We start from the raw sequence: 21,146 nt of genomic DNA, 5'->3' as shown, positions 1-21,146 counted from the left end.
TCTAATTTATGAAATAAATTTGATTTGATTGACGATACTTTTACAAGTTACTGTTAATAACAGTTCTTGGTGAATAGAAAATAGAGACCACAATTGGGAGAAATTTTGTACATTTCTCTCAACATTTAGTAAATCCAGTGGATTCTCTCTGGCATAGTTTAACATAAACAGTAGCTTATAAACACCAGTGGCTTTTATGTCTTTTGGTAAACAGATCTCGAGTTCAGAATCATAAAATATCACCTTTATTAATTAGTCTTCATCAAACCCTCACTCACATTCTGTGGTCTGCCTCTGCAAAGCTTCTAGCCATAGAATAAAAAGGCTACAAGGCACTAGGGTTTGTGGTTTATTGCCAGGAAACCACAGCTAAAGGCTGTTCTTAGGATGGACACAACACAGAGTGCCTGGATACAGCCCTGGAATTCTGGACATAAACCACAACCCAGAGTGGTTGTCTTATTGTAATTATAAACCCGTTACAGATTTAAAACAGTAAAATGTTGGTATTTCTATCTGATCAGCAAGCAGGACTCAAACCCCCCCTGTTTATAAGAACTTACAATACACTCGACCAACAATGTTTTGGCTTATGAAAGCTGCATGGAAAGCTGGTTTAATAACCCACAACCTTCTGGTAGCCCCGCACTCTTTCCAGCTGAATCACACAGGGCCGTTTGGCTCAGAGCAACCGACGTTCTACCGTCCGGAGGGTTGTTATTCCTCCCCGGGGTCTCAGCTCTATGGACCGGGGATAAGGGAGGGTACGGGGCGAAACAGTTGGTGTTTAGAGTGTACAGAACAGCGTAGAGCCTGGCGTTTACAGTAGTGCCCAAGCTGTCTCCACAACCCTATGTCTTGTCCAAAGCCTTCCTCCAAAACACCCATTGTCAACCCGTCTGCCAAAACATGGATGCCGTTTTACTTTTCCATCCCTCGTATCATCCCTTTCTTCATGCCGTGGCACAGGTCCAGTCTTTTCTCTGCGGAGTACAGAGGCGCGCCGGAGCTGTGTGTGTTCTGCAGTCTCCCCGCTGCAGACTCCTTTAAAGAGGAGGAGGAGGTGCCACAGTGTTGATTGAGGAGGTGCAGGAGCTTGGACCCCAGACTTGGTCTCCATGGTTTGACCAGGCTCCTGGTGTTCACCAACAGACTCCCTGTCCTCCAACTCATGTGACCTGCTACCAGGTACTTTGAGCCTGAGAGAGCAGCATGGAGACAACGGTAAATTCCATTTAAACCTAATCGCTTGACTGATAATGGAGCATGCTTGAGAGGCTCACTAGGTAGGCTTTAAATCCGCATGAAGTAGAAAAATCATCAGGCATTCTGTAAACGAGAAAGTAATAATGCCTGCCATTTTACAAATTTGGATCTTGAAGCCAGTTGCATTGCTTTATTATTTGTGCATAAAGCAGTCTAGTTACCAGACCAAATATCCAAACATGCACTTCAAAAAGAAAATGTTATTAGAAGATATTGTGAAGGGTTGAAGTGACACTGAGGGGGAGGTCCCAATGCAATTCTAGAAGAACCCTTACAAATGTGTAGAACTCCTCAAAGATCCACCAAGAACCATTTCTTTTGGCAGTGCAGTGGATCCCCCCAAAATGTTGCTTCATAGACTCACCAGGGTTGAGGAGGGGGCAGGTGCACCCCCGGGTTGTCCAGGACTCTGGGTGAAGGACGACGTGACCCTGGGGGATCTTCATCTGACTGCTGTGGTACAGGACCTTCTTCACCACAACCTCCACCTCAGCGTGGGAGCCCTGGTCACGGGCAGCCAGTATCCTCACCATCAGCACTGTGGACAACACACACACGCACGCACGCACGCACGCGCACACACACATGCACGCATACGCACACCCGCATGCACACACACAAACGTACACACGCGGGTACATGCACACGTACATGCACACGTACACACCCACCCAAACACACGCACACCCACATCCACACGCGCACGCATGCGCACACACACACACACACACAAAAACACACTCCATCAAGCACTGTGTGGAAGAGATCAATCAATCTCTGATCAATTCTGTCAGCATCAACCCCTATTGAATTCTGCTGGCACCATTCACCACGGTTTCAAACATGCAGTGTGTTAGCAATTCTGTTCTGCTGGCACTGTTCACTACAGCATGGTCCCAGAACTGTTTGCTGATGGGGTGGGTGTGTGTGTGTGTGTGTGTGTGTGTGTGTGAGTGTGAGTAAGATCCAAAGTGCTGACATTGAAGATCGTGGTGGCATATCGTTCTGGGGCCTATTAAGACTTACGACTTGAGATAAGCAAAACGAAATTGCGACTTAAGTCCATGTTTTAATGACTTAGGCCATGTTGAGTGCACTTCTCTCAAGTCTAAATCCTCATTGTTATGTAGAACAATGTCCACGGGAGTTCTGCCTACAGTCTGAAGAACTACAAAGACCAAGACCCATAGCACAAGGCTATTAAATCCATTGAGGAAAAAACAGTCAATCAATGTCTGTTTAATTCAACTCTCTGTGGGGTTCTCCAGCATCCGGATGTGTCTGTTGCCAGAGGGACAGGAAATATACTACTGCTTTTCAAAGTTAACAAGGCGAGACTCCATTTTAGGTCCTCCACATTTACTGGATTGATTGAAGGGTTGTATAGAAAACCTTTTTTGTTCTTGTCTGCACCATGACTGCTAGGTGAGTTTAATTCTGCTGGCAATGTACTTGGCAGGACTGGTTTTACTGAATACTCAACTCTATTGGATTCATGTAACACTGCCTGACTGTAGCAGTTGGCTTACCTCAAATACGCTAGACTCTTTTCTGTTTCATCTAGAGATTCTAGCTGCCTCATCTTAATACATGCACTGTCTGATAGTCATATAATCTATTCGTACAGTGAACAATCACGGCCAGTTTTGCAGGAACAGACCGAGCCTAGTGCTGGACTGAAAAACTCCAGCTTCTTGGAGACTTTCCACTGAGCTGGCTTTTTTAGTCAAGGACTGGGCTTAATCATTGTCTGAAGTGATCAGATGTACAATGCCAGGTTAGGCCACAGGAGACGTGTGAGGACATCTGGCCTCGATGCTAACGCACTGCCAACGGTATATTTCTGCCCTTCTGCACCGCGCAACTCACCATAATCATACGCCTGGGCACAGAAGACTCTGGGGCTGCCAATGGACATCTCCTTACACTCACACTTCTCTGGACAGAAAGAATACAGGAGAAAGTGTACATGAAGCACACAGTACATCGTATTTCCGCACAGTATATTTCCATGTGTGTGTGTGTGTGTGTGACGCGGAGCCCGTCTGTGATCGTGAGCGTTCCTGCCAGGTTGCATGTGTGTGTGTGTGTGTGACGCGCAGCCCGTCTGTGAGCGTTCCTGCCAGGTTGCATGTGTGAGTGTGTGTGAGATGCGCAGCCCGTCTGTGATCGGGAGCGTTCCTGCCAGGTTGCATGTGTGAGTGTGTGTGAGATGCGCAGCCCGTCTGTGATCGGGAGCGTTCCTGCCAGGTTGCATGTGTGCGTTTAATGACCAGTGACGCACCGGAATGGTGCAGTGCGGAGAAGAGCCCCTGGACCCCGAACAGCCCCGCCGGCTCCCTGGACCCCGCAGAGGACACGGCCAGATCTGATCTGTAACAAAACGCAAGCTGGTCAAACAGCTCCACAGGACTCGCCTTCCCACCCTGAGCCGGGTCCAGGGTGGCAGAGATTCACAGATAACCTGGTGATTAGAAAGATGGAGCCAGCCGGGTGGAACAGAGGAACTCATTAAGGCAGGGGTATTCAAATATCACACTACGAGGTCCAGAGCCTGCTGGTTTCCTGTTCCACCTCAGCATTAAATGCAGCCACCTGTCTAAATAAGTCCCCGATTAGAGTGTTGAAATAAAAAAAATGGGTTTTGATTCATAATTGAGATAACGTAGGTTACATTACATTGATTCAGAGTTGGGAAAACAGAAACTTTACTAAGGGGCCACAGTAAGAGTTGAGATAACAGACTACATCGCTAAGGGGTTTGATTCAAAGTTGGCATAACAGACAACATCACTAAGGGGCCTGATTCAGAGGTGGCAGAACAGGTTTGCATTTATGATGAATGATGCCAGTAGGCGACTCATGTTTATTTGGTGGATTACACATAGCTTTCGAAAGTAGTACACATCATGGGACGCACTTTTGGGACGCACTGTTATGCGTCCCAAATGGCCTGCTATACCTTGTATAGAAAACGGTACACAACAGTACACAGTTCCGGGTACCAGCCGTCCTCAGACACTCACCCCGACAGGCAGTCCCCAGTGTATGGATCACAGTTCCCGCCTCCGCAGTCACATGGTCTGCACCCGTAACCATGGAGCCCCCAGAACCCTACCATGCATTTGTCACAAAGAGGACCGGCCACGCCCGGCTTACAGGTGCAATCCCCGTTGCTAGGGTTGCAAGGGGCGTAGCCACCTGAGAGAGATGTGAGGGAGCCTAGAGGGTGGCAGAGGCAGGCTACAGGGCAGCAGATGGACAAAAAGAACAGGAAAGGCATTTCACTGCGTTAATGTTTCATCCAATTTGTTGACTCATTAAGAAAACGTGTCATCCATCCCCTTCATACAAGACAAAACAGAAACCGCACAAACACACCCGCCCACACTCACGCCACATACTCTACATTCCCAACGCATTTTATCCCACATATGTGAGTTAATTAAGTACTTGATTGTGTCCTTTTTTTTGGAAAATGTTTGTTGACTTGTTCCAGAAATATGCGTTCAGTCCATTCTTAACCATGTGTCCCTGACAGAACCAAGCTATTGGGCACTAAGACAACCACCTAGAAGAACACATACAGTGACGGTCATGAGTATTCACCCCCCTTGGAATTTTCCACATTTTATTGTTACATGAAATCAAAATGGATTTAATTAGAGTTTTTGCCACTGAAAAACAAAAAAGAATGCTCAGTAAAAAATTTAAATAAAAATTATTCCAAATGATAATTTCCTTTTTCGTTGATCAGTGGCCAAAACTAATGAAATCCATTTTGATTTCATGTTGTAACACAACACATTTTGGAAAAATCCAAGGAGGTGAATACTTCTGAGAGCCACTGGTCACATCTTGAACATGTCCTATGACAATTTCAAAATACAGACACCTAAACACACAAATGTGTGTGTATGTATGTGTGTATGCACATATGATCTTTCTTGTGTGCGTACGTGTGTGTGTGTTCCCTTCTCCAACCCAGTGATTTTCTAAAAACACTGTGTTGGTTCCCTGAATGTTGGCGGTATAAGTGTATGCCAGGGGAAAGGGGACAGGAATGGGAAAAATGTGCCGTGCATGGAGTATTGGAAATTCCTTCACTGTTTACAGTTACTGTCACATTCCTCCAAGATGGCATAGATCTCTTCCTCCCACACTGAGGAAGACTCCAGGCTCACTGTGACAGCAGATAACTTGGCAAGACGGACGTTGGCACTGTGATCAAAGTGGTCCATAAAAAGGTTTAGACATAATGGCCGTGGTCGTAAACTCACCCTGGCAATCCACTAGGAGTTCAGTGCTCTCGGGTTTATAGTGAGCACAGAATAATCGAGGAATTTACAAATGCCCTAAACTCGGAGCGTTAAAACAGGGCAGGAGTGAGTATACATCGATAACCAAACAATGGTTAATATTGTTGCCAGCGACACACTTCCAGGTATACGAGGAGAGGGTAGCCTGGTAGTCAAGGCATCTGACATGCAACCCAAAGGTTTCTACATCAAATCTCTTTGCTGACAAGGTTGAAAATAATATTTTGTTTCATCCTTGAGCATTTGCTCCAAAATTAAATTGTCTGGCTGTGACCCCACTGGTCGCCTGGCTGTGAACCCACTGGTACCCTGGCTGTGAACCCACTGGTCCCCTGGCTGTGAACCCACTGGTACCCTGGCTGTGACCCAACTGGTCCCCTGGCTGTGACCACACTCTCTGTGAGTGTCTCAGGGAGAGAAGGATCCGCAACCAAAATAAATAGTTCCAGTTAACACATGATGACCATATACCTTGAACATGTTATATTTACATACAATACATTTAAAAAAAAAGCTGGGACATTACGTAAAATGTAAATAAAAATAGAATGCAATGATGTGCAAATAATTTAAACCCTGTATTCAATAGATAATATTACAAAGACATGCCCACTTTGAATTTGATGCCATCAACACATTTCAAAAAAGTTGGGACAGAGGGAACAAAAGACTGAAAAGGTTGTGTAATGCTTAAAAATGAACCTGGTGGAGTATCACTCAACTAATTAGGACAACTGGCAACAGGTCAGTAACATGATGGGATATTAAAAAATAATTCCAGTGAGGATGTGGAGGAGTTCACCACCCTGAAAGACTGTGTGGGAAAATAATGCCACAATTTAAGAATAGTGTTTCTCAATGTAAAATTGCAATGAGTTGGGGATCTCATCAGCTGCAGTACATATTATCATTAAAAGATTCAGAGAATCTGGAGGAATCTCTGTACGCAAGGGACAAGGCCAAAAAACAATATTGGATGGCCGTGATCTTTGGGCCTTCAGGCGGCACTGCATTAAAAACAGACATGATTCTGTAGTGGAAATCACTGCATGGGCTCAGGAACACTTCTGAAAACCATTGTCTGTGAACACAGTATGTCGCAGCATCCACAAATGTAAGTTAAGTCTCTACCATAGAAAGAAGAAACCACATATAAACAAGATCCAGAAACACTGCCACCTTTTCAGGGCCTGAGCTAATTTAAGATGGACTGAGGTGAAGTGGAAAATTGTCCTCTGGTCTGATGAATAAATAATGTGAAATAATTTTTGGGAATCATGGACGTTGCGTCCTCCGGACTAAAGAGGAGAGGGACCATCCGGTTTCTTTCAGCACACAGTTCAAAAGCCAGCACCCGTGATGGTATGGGGGTGCATTACTGCATGTGGCATGGGTGACTTGTACATCTGTGAAGGGACCATAAATGCTGAACAATATATACAGATTTTAGAGTAACATATGCTGCCCATCCAGACAACATCATTTTCAGGGAAGGCCAAACCAGCTTCTGCACATAATACAACCGTAGTAAAAGAGTCTTGGTGCTAAACTGGCCTGCCTGCAGTCCAGACCCACCACCCATTGAAAACATTTGGCGAATTATGAAACAAAAAATATGACAAAGGAGTCCCTGAACAGTTGAGCAGCTGCAATCCAACATCAAGCAAGAATGGGAATACATTTCACTTTCAAAACTACAGCAATTGGTCTCCTCAGTTCCCAAACACTTACAGAGTGGTGTTAAAAGAAGAGGTGATGCAACACTGTGGTAAACATGCCCTGTCAAAATAAATAATTAACGTGTTGCCGGCATCAAATTCAAAATAGGCAAGTATTTGTCCAAAAACAATAAAATTTCTCAGTTTCAACATACACTGTCTTTGTACTATTTTCAGTTAAACATAGGGATACATTATTTGCACATCATTCCAGCCTGATTTAATTTGCATTTTATGCAGCATCCCAACTTTTTTGGAAAGGGAGTGGTATTTAATCTTTTCCCTAAAGATCCTCATCCACACAGAGGCAGTGCCACCCTTTGTAATAACATGGTCATAAACCATCCATGTAACAAGTCAATGGCTACTCTAAACTGTACATTCATCTCTCTTGCCTGTGCACTGTGCAAGAGTCACTCAGTTACCATGAGTTAAAGCGGACAAACAACCAGGAGCCCTCTCCGTCCATTCATCCATCCATTCATTCATAAAGCAGAGTGCAGACAGATCTGATCTTACGCGTGCAGGAGTCGGGCGCAGAACCTCTTCTCCCGGGGTATCTGTAGAACCCCCTCCTGCAGCTCTGGCAGCGTCTCCCCTCTGTGTTATGGAGGCAGGAGTCGCACACGCCCCCGCTGCGCCGCCCCGACGACCACCACGCGCCGCGGTCAAAGTGGCAGCTGTGCGCGTGCCCGTGACACACGCACTCTGAAAAGGAAAGAGCAAAGGTCTATGGTGCCATTTCCCTGCTGGCCCCTCCCACACCCTAGACGCATGTCGACCAGCGCGCCGGGAACAGACGCAATCCTCCACGCATCACCTTTCTCCAAGCCGCAGGGGGGAGATACTGGGATTTTCACTGCCATTTTCAGGGGTCAAGGGGTTAACTTAGCACATGGATAGCCTGCTCCAGTATCCGGTCCGGTCATCTCCAATGGAACCTGGCTAGAGCATGAAGGTCTGAGTTTCCGTGAAAGACCGCTGAAACCTCAGGGGGATACCCTGTAGCTAATGTGTCATACCCAAGTACCCCTTCTATCTGTTAAGACGTTGGCTGGGAGTATTTAGATCATGTATTTGTTGCCAATGGGGATCTTTCTATTGACCTTCCTGGCTCTGTGAAGACTCACTCTTGCATTCATGCGGCGCTCCCGTTATGCCACTGGCCGCCTGCCAGGGACGGTCGTTGTAGAGGGGAGCGCAGCGCTCGCAGTGGTGGCCGGCCGTGTTGTGCCGACACACACACCTACCATGGACCTGCGCCAGCAGAGATAGAGGGGGGGAGGGAGCGGGGAGGGAGGGAGGGAGCTGTGTTTAAAATGTGTCACTTAAAGACAGTGTCAAAGAGCAGTTTGACTTCATCACATAGAGACACAGTGTCAAAGAGCAGTTTGACTTCATCACATAGAGACAGTGTCAGACTGCAGTTTGACTTCATCACATAGAGACAGTGTCAGACTGCAGTTTGACTTCATCACATAGAGACAGTGTCAGACTGCAGTTTGACTTCATCACATAGAGACAGTGTCAGACTGCAGCTTGACTTCATCACATAGAGACAGTGTCAGACTGCAGTTTGACTTCATCACATAAAGACAGTGTCAGACTGCAGTTTGACTTCATCACATAAAGACAGTGTCAGAATGCAGTTTGAGACAAACAGCAGTACTGTCTTTTACAGCCTAATAACCATCCACTCACTGCCTGACAAAGCCTCCAATATGTACTTTATAAACAATACTGTTTTACCTCTTCCCAGGCTGTTAACATGTGGGCAGTTAGGCTACTATACGGTGTGTAAGACTATAATTAAGGTACTAAAGCCTGTAATGGGAGGAAAAGCTGCAGGGAGATGAAGAGTCTGCGGTAAAGCTCACAGCTTCTGAATCAAAATAAAGGAAAGGAGGGGAAAATGCCAAAGACAATAACACACAGATTCATTTAAAGACAGAGATAAACACATCCATCCACAAATTGAGGTATAAGCCTGAGTCAACTCATGAACAAACACTCCAAAGCAAAAATGTCCACATAAACATCGCCGTTATCATTTTTCCTGACAGAGCAAAATAAGAACGCACAGAAAAAAAACAGTATTTTGTCACAGCGCTATTAGACACAGATGTTGTTTATTGATTTGGGTGTTTATCTGCTTAACTCACCACACCATTGGTCCATTACCTATCTCCCCCCTTAAAACTCACCACACCATTGGTCCATTACCTATCTCCCCCCTGAAAACTCACCACACCATTGGTCCATTACCTATCTCCCCTCTGAAAACTCACCACACCATTGGTCCATTACCTATCACCCCCCTGAAAACTCATCACACCATTGGTCCATTACCTATCACCCCCCTGAAAACTCACCACACCATTGGTCCATTACCTATCTCCCCCCTGAAAACTCATCACACCATTGGTCCATTACCTATCTCCCCCCTGAAAACTCACCACACCATTGGTCCATTACCTATCTCCCCCCTGAAAACTCACCACACCATTGGTCCATTACCTATCTCCCCCCTGAAAACTCACCACACCATTGGTCCATTACCTATCTCCCCCCTGAAAACTCACCACACCATTGGTCCATTACCTATCTCCCCCCTGAAAACTCACCACACCATTGGTCCATTACCTATCACCCCCCTGAAAACTCACCACACCATTGGTCCATTACCTATCTCCCCCCTTAAAACTCACCACACCATTGGTCCATTACCTATCTCCCCCCTGAAAACTCACCACACCATTGGTCCATTACCTATCTCCCCCCTGAAAACTCACCACGTGATTTGTCCTCTGTTTGACGGGTCGGTACCCGCCGGATGGCACACAGTGCTCGGCATGACCGTTACACAGGCAGCTGCCCTTGACAATGAAGTCGTAGATGGCATAGTGGGCCGTGGGCAGGCCCTGCCCGCCGGGGTCATTAGCCTGGCACGGGCACGGCTGGCGCTGCAGCAGACGAACCCGCAGGTTGGTGACCATCAGCTGGGCATGAGCAGACTGGCTGTAGGGGTCCAGGGTGTGCCATGGCGTCAGGGCACGGTAGATCACCTGGAGACGTTGGAGGGTTCAATATTAGGTGTAAGCAGGAGTTAAATAGGGTGGGAGCCAGCAGGAGCTGAGCTCCTGTACATGTGGTTGAAATGTTACCAAGGAGGAGCTGAGCTCCAGTACATGTGGTTGAAATGTTACCAAGGAGGAGCTGAGCTCCTGTACATGTGGTTGAAATGTTACCAAGGAGGAGCTGAGCTCCTGTACATGTGGTTGAAATGTTACCAAGGAGGAGCTGAGTTCCTGTACATGTGGTTGAAATGTTACCAAGGAGGAGCTGAGCTCCAGTACATGTGGTTGAAATGTTACCAAGGAGGAGCTGAGCTCCAGTACATGTGGTTGAAATGTTACCAAGGAGGAGCTGAGCTCCAGTACATGTGGTTGAAATGTTACCAAGGAGGAGCTGAGCTCCAGTACATGTGGTTGAAATGTTACCAAGGAGGAGCTGAGCTCCTGTACATGTGGTTGAAATGTTACCAAGGAGGAGCTGAGCTCCAGTACATGTGGTTGAAATGTTACCAAGGAGGAGCTGAGCTCCAGTACATGTGGTTGAAATGTTACCAAGGAGGAGCTGAGCTCCAGTACATGTGGTTGAAATGTTACCAAGGAGGAGCTGAGCTCCTGTACATGTGGTTGAAATGTTACCAAGGAGGAGCTGAGCTCCTGTACATGTGGTTGAAATGTTACCAAGGAGGAGCTGAGCTCCTGTACATGTGGTTGAAATGTTACCAAAGAGGAGCTGAGTTCCTGTACATGTGGTTGAAATGTTACCAAGGAGGAGCTGAGCTCCAGTACATGTGGTTGAAATGTTACCAAGGAGGAGCTGAGCTCCAGTACATGTGGTTGAAATGTTACCAAGGAGGAGCTGAGCTCCAGTACATGTGGTTGAAATGTTACCAAGGAGGAGCTGAGCTCCTGTACATGTGGTTGAAATGTTACCAAGGAGGAGCTGAGCTCCAGTACATGTGGTTGAAATGTTACCAAGGAGGAGCTGAGCTCCAGTACATGTGGTTGAAATGTTACCAAGGAGGAGCTGAGCTCCAGTACATGTGGTTGAAATGTTACCAAGGAGGAGCTGAGCTCCAGTACATGTGGTTGAAATGTTACCAAGGAGGAGCTGAGCTCCAGTACATGTGGTTGAAATGTTACCAAGGAGGAGCTGAGCTCCAGTACATGTGGTTGAAATGTTACCAAGGAGGAGCTGAGCACCTGTACTTCCACCTGCCAGCTGATTAACATTTTAGATACAACAGGAAAATACGAAGTATGGCTCTTCCATTTCCCAAATCCCAATTGAACTCCTTGGGGTAAGGCCTGGGGGGTCAGGGTGAGGGTGGAGGGGTCAAAGTGGAGGGGTCAAAGTGGAGGGGTCAAGGCAAAGATAGGCTCCTAGGATGGTTTCTATTATTTTCCCACATGTGGTGTCTTGGTCAAAGCAGATGAACAGAAGACTTCCAGAAGCCAACCACTGCTGGATCCATTGGTCTAGCCCAGGAAACATCTTTCCTCCAAATATTTACTTGTAAAATGTTGATGTAGCAGTCAGTGAGATAATATTTTATAATTTCAAAAGAGGGAATTAAAGCATGGCCTTACTAACATTACTTTTCAAAGATCCTAGGGGGAATTCTTAAAGGATTGACATGACTGCAGGTCCCAATGTGCCTTATCAAAGACTTTCTGGGAAAAGTCTCCCCTGTGACAAGATAGAAGGACAGTGACAAAAACAGAAATAACGTTCTCTTCCAAGAAAAAAATGGAAAACAAGCATCAATCTGATCTCCTGCTCCTCGAAATAAAAAGGGGTTTATTCTGAAACCATTTGATCTGGCAGTAGTGCTAACAGTCGGAAAAGGGTCACACATTTCCTGCACTAGACAAACCATCTCAAGGGATGTTACTTTTATTAGAATCTTTACAGAATCGTTACAGCAGCACAGAGGCCCGCTTTCATCCAGAACAAACCTGTTGTTGTATACATTTGCCCGTTTGCTGACACACAAGTGGGTCTGTCAGTCTTCATGTCTTAACGTAGTTCTCAAATTCCTTTCAGCCGTCTGTTGCCAATGACTGGAACAAACTGCAAAAGACTAAAACTGGAAACGTTCGCTGCTCTTTAATAAAAATAAAAGTCTGTCCTGCTATCTGATTATTGAACCTGCTTAGCACCTTATTCATATGTTCAGTATTTAGTGTATGTATGGCTTGGTATATTGTGTAATTTTTCAGTTTTTTGCTGAATCCCTTGTACATATCATTTTGATTGTATTTGTGTATAACAGGGCTGTCTTGAAACCTTCATGCCTTTGGTCAGGTCATCGTTATGAAATTAGAATTGGTTCTCACTTGACTTTCCTGGTAAAATGAAGGAGAAATACAATACTTAAGTTATACCTACTGTTATCCTAAAACGCTCTCTTCATATGCAGGACATAATAATTTTTTAAAGATATCTATTCAGATTTTGGAAAAAATTAAGTGCACAGAATGAATAGAAAAATAAGGTTCATTTGTATATATTTTTTCCAAAATCTGAATAGATATCTTTAAAAAATTATTATGTCCTGCATATGAAGAGAGCGTTTTAGGATAACAGACAGACACACACACAGACACCCACAGACACACACAGACACACACGACTCACATTTGTATATATTTTTTTATATTTCTATGCTTTTAATGCTATCCTATAGGTGAAATCTGGGTAGATTAATTTTGAACACCGTATATCATTATGAAGAGTTACACTGGGGCTTATACAACGCACAGACACACACGACTCACAGACACTCAGACACACACAGACACACACGACTCACAGACACTCAGACACACACAGACACACACAGACACACACAGACACACACAGACACAGACAGACAGACACACAAAGACAGACACAGACACTCAGACACACACAGACTCACACGACTCACAGACACTCAGACACACACAGACACACACGACTCACAGACACCCAGACACACACAGACACACACGACTCACAGACACACAGACACACACAGACACACACGACTCACAGACACCCAGACACACACGACACACACGACTCACAGACACCCAGACACACACAGACACCGATACATACACAGACACCCAGACACACACAGACACCCACAGACACACACAGACACACACGACTCACAGACACCGATACATACACAGACACCCATAAACTTAAACATACCGTATATCATTATGAAGAGTTACACTGGGGCTTACATGACTCACAGACACCCATACACACACAGAAACCCATACACACACAGACACACACGACTCACAGACACCCAGACACACACGACTCACAGACACACAGACACACACTACTCACAGACACCCATACACACCCATACACACACAGACACACATGACTCACAGACACCCATACACACACAGACACACACGACTCACAGACACCCATAAACACTTTTTAGGACATTCTTTGATCCATTTAAATACTATTTTCTTGAACGTGTAACACCAACACCAACACTTACCTAAACTCTAACATTAACCTTTATGAACCTAACACTAACCTTAACCTTAGCCCTAAACAAAGCCCCTACACCTTCCCCATAAGCCAACAAAAGTAAGTAATTTTTTCATGTAATGTCAGGAGGGCTTATAGAAGTGTATTCTTAAAAATTTTGGAAAACACGCAGACACATGTACACAGGCCAACCAATGGCACAACTAGATAGACCAAATATCATGACCAGATACAAAAAATACCATAACTAGACAAACCAATTACCATAACTAGATACACCAAATACCATAAATAGATACAACCCAATGCAAGTCCGTTATAAATGAAAGTTCAGTTAAACCCTGTTCATATTCCTCTCATTTAAAAGTTATGAATCTCAACTTTGATCCAGAGCCCTTTTAAACGGCTATTAATTAAACAGTCAGTCAAGATGCAAATCTAGACACAATAATTAGACTTAAAAACTTTAAAATACTAAGATTTTATTTCCAAATATAGAACACTGTTTAATCTTAAGTAAATGCGCTTTCAAGATACTGCAAGGATTATTAGCATAAAATAATTTGCAGTCTGCCGGAGGAGCCTTAAATAATTCATTCTCAAGTTCAAGAAGACGCTGGTAATGTGTGTTTTTGGTACTACAAAGCTGTCAATCAAGTAACAGGCAATAATGAGTTAATTACAATAATTATTGAAGAACGATACACTAATGCAATCGATTAAAATTTCATAACAATTATTTTTCTTTTCTAGGCTGATTGCCACATGGTCTTCTTTTTAACCGACCCATGATAGACAGTTGCTGGCCAGAGCATGCCTCTAAAGCCACCGAGTCAGAGGAGTTTGTAATACTTCGGAAGAATTTGTTGCAGACGACAAAGCCAAACTAAATAAAATGTGACAAAAAACAACTGATGACTTGAGTCAGTAAATGCAAGTCACTGTTCTAGTTTGAAGCCTGGGAATTTGCTTACTGATGTTACCTTCCTGCGCAGAAGCACAATGAACAATTTGAGCTGATCTTGCTCACACACAGATTAAGCTTAGTCTAGGACTATGTTTCTTTTTGTCCTACACTGAAAAAGTTCAACACCGTTCTTCAATTAGCTAGATTTTTTTAGTCTGAGACTAGCTTCAATCTTTTTTGCCAAACGGTCCATTTCTATTCAGCACGTGGAATGAACTTGTAGTGTACTACTATCCAGGTAACTTCAAAATTAAAACATTAATGTTTTTGTCATGCCAAGGTGAAAAGACAATGCAGCGCCTTTGGAGAGTATTCAGACCCCTTCACTTTCTACACATTTTGTTGTGTTATAGACGTTTACATTTATAAATGATTACAATTTTTTTTGCCACCAACCTACACACAATACCCCATAATGATTGCTTTTAAGAAATGTGGCAAGTTCCTAAAAATAAACTGAAATATCTCATATATTTAGACCATTTATTCAAAATACTGTAGACGCACCATTGCCAGTGATCACATCAAGTAATCTTGGGTATGCCTCTATCTGAATTTGGGCAGTTTCTCCCATTCTCAATCTCTGTCAGATTTGATGGGAATCGTCATTGAACTGCAATCTTCATGTCTCCCCACAGATGGTCCATTTGGGTTTAAGGAGTTGGCTGGGTCACTAAAGAACATTCACAAGACTTGTCCCGAAGCCACTCCAGTGCTGTCTTGGTGGTGTGCTTCAGGTTGTTGTCTTGCTGAAAGATGGATCTTCGCCTCCAGTCTGTGGTCCTGTGTGCTCTGGAGCAGGTTTTTTTCAAGGACCTCTCAGTATATTGCTCCATTGATCCTTCCCTGAATCCTTCATGCCTCGCAGTCCCTGCCGCTGAGAAGCATCCCCATGGCATGATGCTCCCGCAACCATGCTTCACTGTAGGGATGGTATTAGCCAGGTGATGAACAGTCCCTTTTCTTCAGCGGACATAGTGCTACTGTACTATTCAGGCCTAATAGTTTGGTTTGGGTCTCACTAGACCAGAGAATAATTTCCCTCATGCCAGATTCTGAATCCTTCAGAGAGAATGTCATATGCCTTTAACTCAGGAGTGAATAAAATGTTCAAACGTCTTCCATTTCAAAATGATGGAGCCCACCGTTTTATCATATCTTCCCCAGAACTAAGCCTTGACACAAATCTCAGTTAAAAGAGAGTTACTTGGACCTTATGGCATAGTTTTTGCTATGACATGCACTTACAAGTGTAAGACCTTAAATAGAGAAGTGCTACCTTTCTAAATCTTAGACAATTTGCAACAGGTGGACTCCAGTCTAGTTCTAGAGATATCTCAAGAATGATTAAAGGACACAGAATGAATCTGAGCTGAATTTGAAATGTCATGGCAACATCTCTGAATACATATTTACATGGGATATTTCATTATTATTAAAATTAATTTTATAAACTGACAGAAATTTCTAAAAACATGTTTTCGCTTTGTCTTTATGGGGTGCTGGGCACATATTAATGGCAAAAAAACATATTTAGTACATTAGTCAATGACACAAAATGTGGAGTTCTTGAAGGGGTTTGAATTATTTTCAAAGACACTGTCCATGTATACTGATAATTGTATGTCTTTACTACTCCCTCCAGATCCTCAAGAATAGACCACAGATGACTCATACACTCTGGCTCACACTTTTCTCCCAATCTATCTGATGATATGGTTTACCACAGAAAGCAGACGGAAGCAGCGTCAAAGGATTAAAGTGAAAATGTCCATTCTATTTGTGAATACACATCGTCAGGGGTTTGTGCAGCTGAGAATGAAACAAAAGCATACCATTATATCTGTTGACTTTACAGAACACTTAAGTTTGTTCAGCACTTCTTTGTCAAAGTAAGGTGGTTTCTGATGCCATACCTTAATCTGACCCAAAGTCAAACAAACCTGCAGCAACAGGAAATGTGAATGTTTAAGTGGATTACAATTAATGGCAGTTCTCTCTGGAAGGGGTCGTCACATTTGTATATTTTAGTCAAATGTTTTAAAAAGGAAAAGTACAACATTTAGAAATGCCAGATACACTACCACAGGACGATCTAAATAAGGTCCGACACCCATAAATAGGCACAGTGATGACGTCTTTAAGCACTACAGCAAACATTCAGACGCCACAGAAGCCACGGGTGCTGTGAACTGGTGCAAACATTTTACCGACTTTCAGTGGGGCCATTTTGTGAGCGCTGTTCCCTTTCACCCAACCCAGCCGTGTCCAGCTGACCTCACCGGCAGTGCCATAGGATCAAAACAGTTGGTGTGCGGCAGTGCGGCAGTGCAGGGGCCTGAAAAAGGACCCGGGGATCCACTCCCACTCTGAATTAACATCCCGCCTGACACTCACCTCTCCTCGGGTGCAAGGCAAAGCCGCTGAGTACTGAGAAGTGCAGCCTGCCCCGCCCCCTCCTCCCTCTCGTGGAGAAGCCTCATCTGCCAGGCCAAAGGTACCCTCACAGTCCCTGGCAAAGTACCTGGGTAAAACATTCACACGGGTGTTGTTCGATCCCATATCAAAACATTGACTGAAGCAACTTTTCTCCAGAGCCATCTGTGACGGTACCTGAGCGTATTCCACGTCTTGCCGTTGTCCTGGGAGCGTTCCAGCTGCATGGCTGCGGGTCGGGGGGAGCGGAACACCATGATCAGATGGGTGAAGTAGAATGAAGTTTCCCAGTCCAGCTGGACAGTCTCTGTCTCCACCCCCTCAGCCGACTGCCACCAGGTATCTGGATTTCGGAAAGAGTCGTCGGCCATGGCCGACGCCAGGTGGGCCTGGAGTGGGAGAGCAGCGTCACACGTCCCGCATTCGGGCGACCCGCAAGCTGCCTCCTTGTGGTAGGGGGTGGAACTGGAAGTGTGGTGATATGAGCAGTAGGACTCGGTGGAGTTGGATCCACACACTGTCTGAGTAAGTATCACTCTGCCCTGGGCTAGGTTTCCCATGCGAGGATTACAGGCTCGACCAGCGCAGAGGCTTGGGCTTTTCACCACTGGGGGATCGCCGCTGGGAGAAGCTGAAGAGATAAGTGAGGACGTATAAATAGAACAAGGGGGAAAATGTAAAATAGGCTTAGCATTTGTATTTGAAGCTGGGGTCCTTAACTGAAACAATAAGAAATTGGCCACCCCAACTGGTAAGAGCTGGTTCAAATTATATGGACCTTGTCTATAAATAATTATAGGAGTAAAACATATATTGTAGGTTAAGTTAAACTTATGAGGCATTTATAAGATACTGACACTGTATTACTCTTCAGTTATCAGTTGGTGTATATAATGAATGTACAAGGCTGGAAAATCATTAGCAACTAAGGATTTTTTTATTTTACATAATGGTAGTTAAAATATCCTGCTGAATGATAACATTTGACTATTTCAACATTATTTTGAATATACTATTTAAAAATAAAATGACAGACATGAGTTTTCTAAACAATTGACATTGAATAACCAACCAACAAGTTAAAGCAAAATAGACGAAAGTGAATCACTCTAAAACATCAACTATGCGCACTTGTTACAGACGCGCTCAAAACTTTGCAAGTGATGTCTCAATCCAAGCCAGTGGAAATATCCCATACTCCGTTACTTACCAGACAAAAGTAAAGGAGATGCACAAACAGGAATCACGAAAATTAAAGTCCACTGTAACATGTTAAGTCCTTGATGACAATTCAAGAACGAACTGAGCCAGTCAGGTATACCGCAACTTCTTGAGTAAACCGTGAGAGAAAAGCGATCCCCGTGCGTTTTTAAAGAGTGAAGGCTTGAATGAGCCATGCGCTCTCTTACATACATTTCTTTTCAATATGTATGTTAAGGTTATCGTCAAGCGATGAATAAACTAAACAAGATCGGTAAGAGGTTTATCATTAAATGTATCTATTTGCCATGTCCCTATATCAATTCATGTCCCTATTGACTTTGCTTAAAAAGTATGCTAAATGCGCAATCCGTCGAAGGGCAATTGTGTCCAAATAGATGGTTTGTTAAAGATGAGCACTCCTGGGACTTTCAGTACATCTTCACAGTTTGAAAAAAGTCAATGCCATCCTCTAAATATGGAAAGGTTTAAAACCCCGCCCCCGCCAACCGGATGCACTCCCTCAGGCTATTAAATGTGGCTTACACCGATATAGCACAACTACTGATATTAATGCACTACTTCTGAACACAGTCCAAGCGGCTCTGGTCAGAAGGGGTGTACTATATAAAAAACAAGGGGCAATTTGAAATCAGAATAGTATTTTTATGTATTATTGTATGTGTTTACAAATAGCCTAACTTATGACACAGATTCACCCTTTGTTAAGAATACATTAAATATTTGTACAAGACTTTTGTGAAACCTCGCCAAAGTTACATGGTGAATAAAGGCCAGTGAGTCATTCTGATGAACCTCTCCTTCATATCATAGTTCCTTACCAAATGTCAATCTTTTGGGACAGAGACGTCGCCTGCCAGCTGTCAGACAGAAAATCCCTGGTTCATCTGACCCTTGACCTCGATAATCAGTCACAAGAGGCTGTCGTTTGCCTCATTACGACATCACTGAAGAAAGTCAACAGCAAGAGAGCGATGTCGGCAAGAGGTAATACACTGGAATGTGCGTGTTCCATCAACATGGTCAGGTCCGATCCACAGGAACATTGCCAACACAAACATAAACAGATCGACATGTTCATGTTCACTTCTTCAAGTCACTCTGGATGAGGGCAGCTGCTAATATCACTTCTTATATCTGAACCCATCGATCATTAATGACAGAACTGCAGTGTGTACCGGGAGACAGAGGCAGGAGAGAGAGTGTGAAAAAAGCAAGGTTCGGTGTGGTTGATGGGCTAAGACGAGTGCCTGTTGTTACAGTTTTTCACAATCACTAACACATTTAAACAAGTTGATCGAAAAATATTAACCAAATAATAAGAGAATCTAAATGAGGGATAGGAAGGGAAAAAAGAACAATGATCTCTAATGAGATTTGTGACGCAGTACGTTGTTGTGCATGGAATGACAATTAAAGAAGCTGGGCTGAGAGTATTTCACTGTAGGATACATTTTTTTTAACTTATTTGACTACTGTGCTGACAAATCTGTAGGTATTAGAACAACCCAGACAGTACATGAAGATTACATGAACTTCAGACTTGTGTTATATTCTATAAAATGTATCTATCTAAATACATATGGTATTCCAGAAATGTGGTTCTTTTTCTAGAATTGAGAGACACCAGTTGATAGTGGTTGACCATACATGATTTCTAAATAGAACAAAATGAGATAGAGAGTATTAGCAAAATGATAAGAAAAAGCGGATGAGAGGATGAGCGACAGGAGTGCCTGAGGGATGATCATTTGGACAGGTCATGGTTTTGGGGTCAGAGATTGGGGTCACGGCCATAAGTAGAGGAGCTCACTCATACATCAGCTGTCCTTACTTTCTCACTGAATCCTTCCCTGTCTTTCCTTGTCCTTTGGCCTGCCACAGGACACATACACATTATTGTCAGGATGACATTGGATGATTGTTTTTATGCAAAACCCACATCTAGTGTTGTGTGCAAAATACATTCATGTTTGTCTCATCTGGCCATAGAACCCGGGTCCAATCGAAGTCCCAGTGATGTTTAACAAACTCTAAACTCTAGTTTGTGTCTGGATAAGAGTGAAGGCTTTCTTCCGCCAAGACATCCAACTATGTTGTTGTCATGGAGGTGGTGTCTTATCCTAGTTTTGGAGACGTGGTGACCCCAAGATGTTTTCAACCGTGACCCTTGGAGAATTTACCTCTCAAAACATCCTCCTCACTGAGGTTGGGAGCAACATACACTTTGGGAAACATACACAGCTTCAGTAGGTTTAAACGTGTGGAAAAGGGTGGATTTAGTGGAATGCAGCTATTTCGTTGCATCCACCGCCTAATTCATGAAGGTCATCAACTGTTGTCTCATTTCATTTGTGTGTTCTGAGACTTTCTCCATGTTGATTGATGAGGTTTGCTGTGTGTTTCCTTATATTTACACCCCAGTGAAAGAGGAAGTCACCGGTCACCATTGAAGAGTTCTTAATGATGGATGAACTTGAATGAATAATGACTCAGATGAGCTTGAATAAGTTGAATATATAATTGGGCCACACATTTAAAAAATATATATTTCTTAAGAATGTATTTTTATTGAACATTTTGCCCCAATTAAAGCTTAGATTTCTGGCATAGTTATATTGTTTGTATAGTGTTGTA

At 43.9% G+C, this 21,146-nt stretch overlaps 1 protein-coding gene across 1 annotated transcript; it reads right to left on the bottom strand.

Moving 5' to 3' along the window:
- Nucleotides 1-229: 229 nt before the first annotated feature.
- Nucleotides 230-19,268, bottom strand: LOC105021846 (netrin-4). Its single transcript, XM_013138887.3, has 11 exons — nt 18,499-19,268; nt 17,466-17,919; nt 17,250-17,376; nt 10,096-10,368; nt 8,434-8,560; nt 7,823-8,011; nt 4,293-4,509; nt 3,551-3,639; nt 3,136-3,204; nt 1,631-1,804; nt 230-1,199 (listed from the first exon to the last, which is right to left on the bottom strand). The coding sequence occupies exons 1-11, from the start codon at nt 18,701-18,703 to the stop codon at nt 922-924; spliced, it is 2,202 nt and encodes a 733-aa protein (XP_012994341.3). The 5' UTR covers nt 18,704-19,268; the 3' UTR covers nt 230-921.
- Between the last annotated feature and the right edge of the window lie 1,878 nt (nt 19,269-21,146).

This window comes from Esox lucius, chromosome 19 (assembly GCF_011004845.1).
Source record: "Esox lucius isolate fEsoLuc1 chromosome 19, fEsoLuc1.pri, whole genome shotgun sequence".
Lineage (NCBI taxonomy): Eukaryota > Metazoa > Chordata > Actinopteri > Esociformes > Esocidae > Esox > Esox lucius.
The sequence above is the reverse complement of the archived record's forward strand: the minus strand, read 5'-3'. Positions and strand labels throughout refer to the sequence as shown.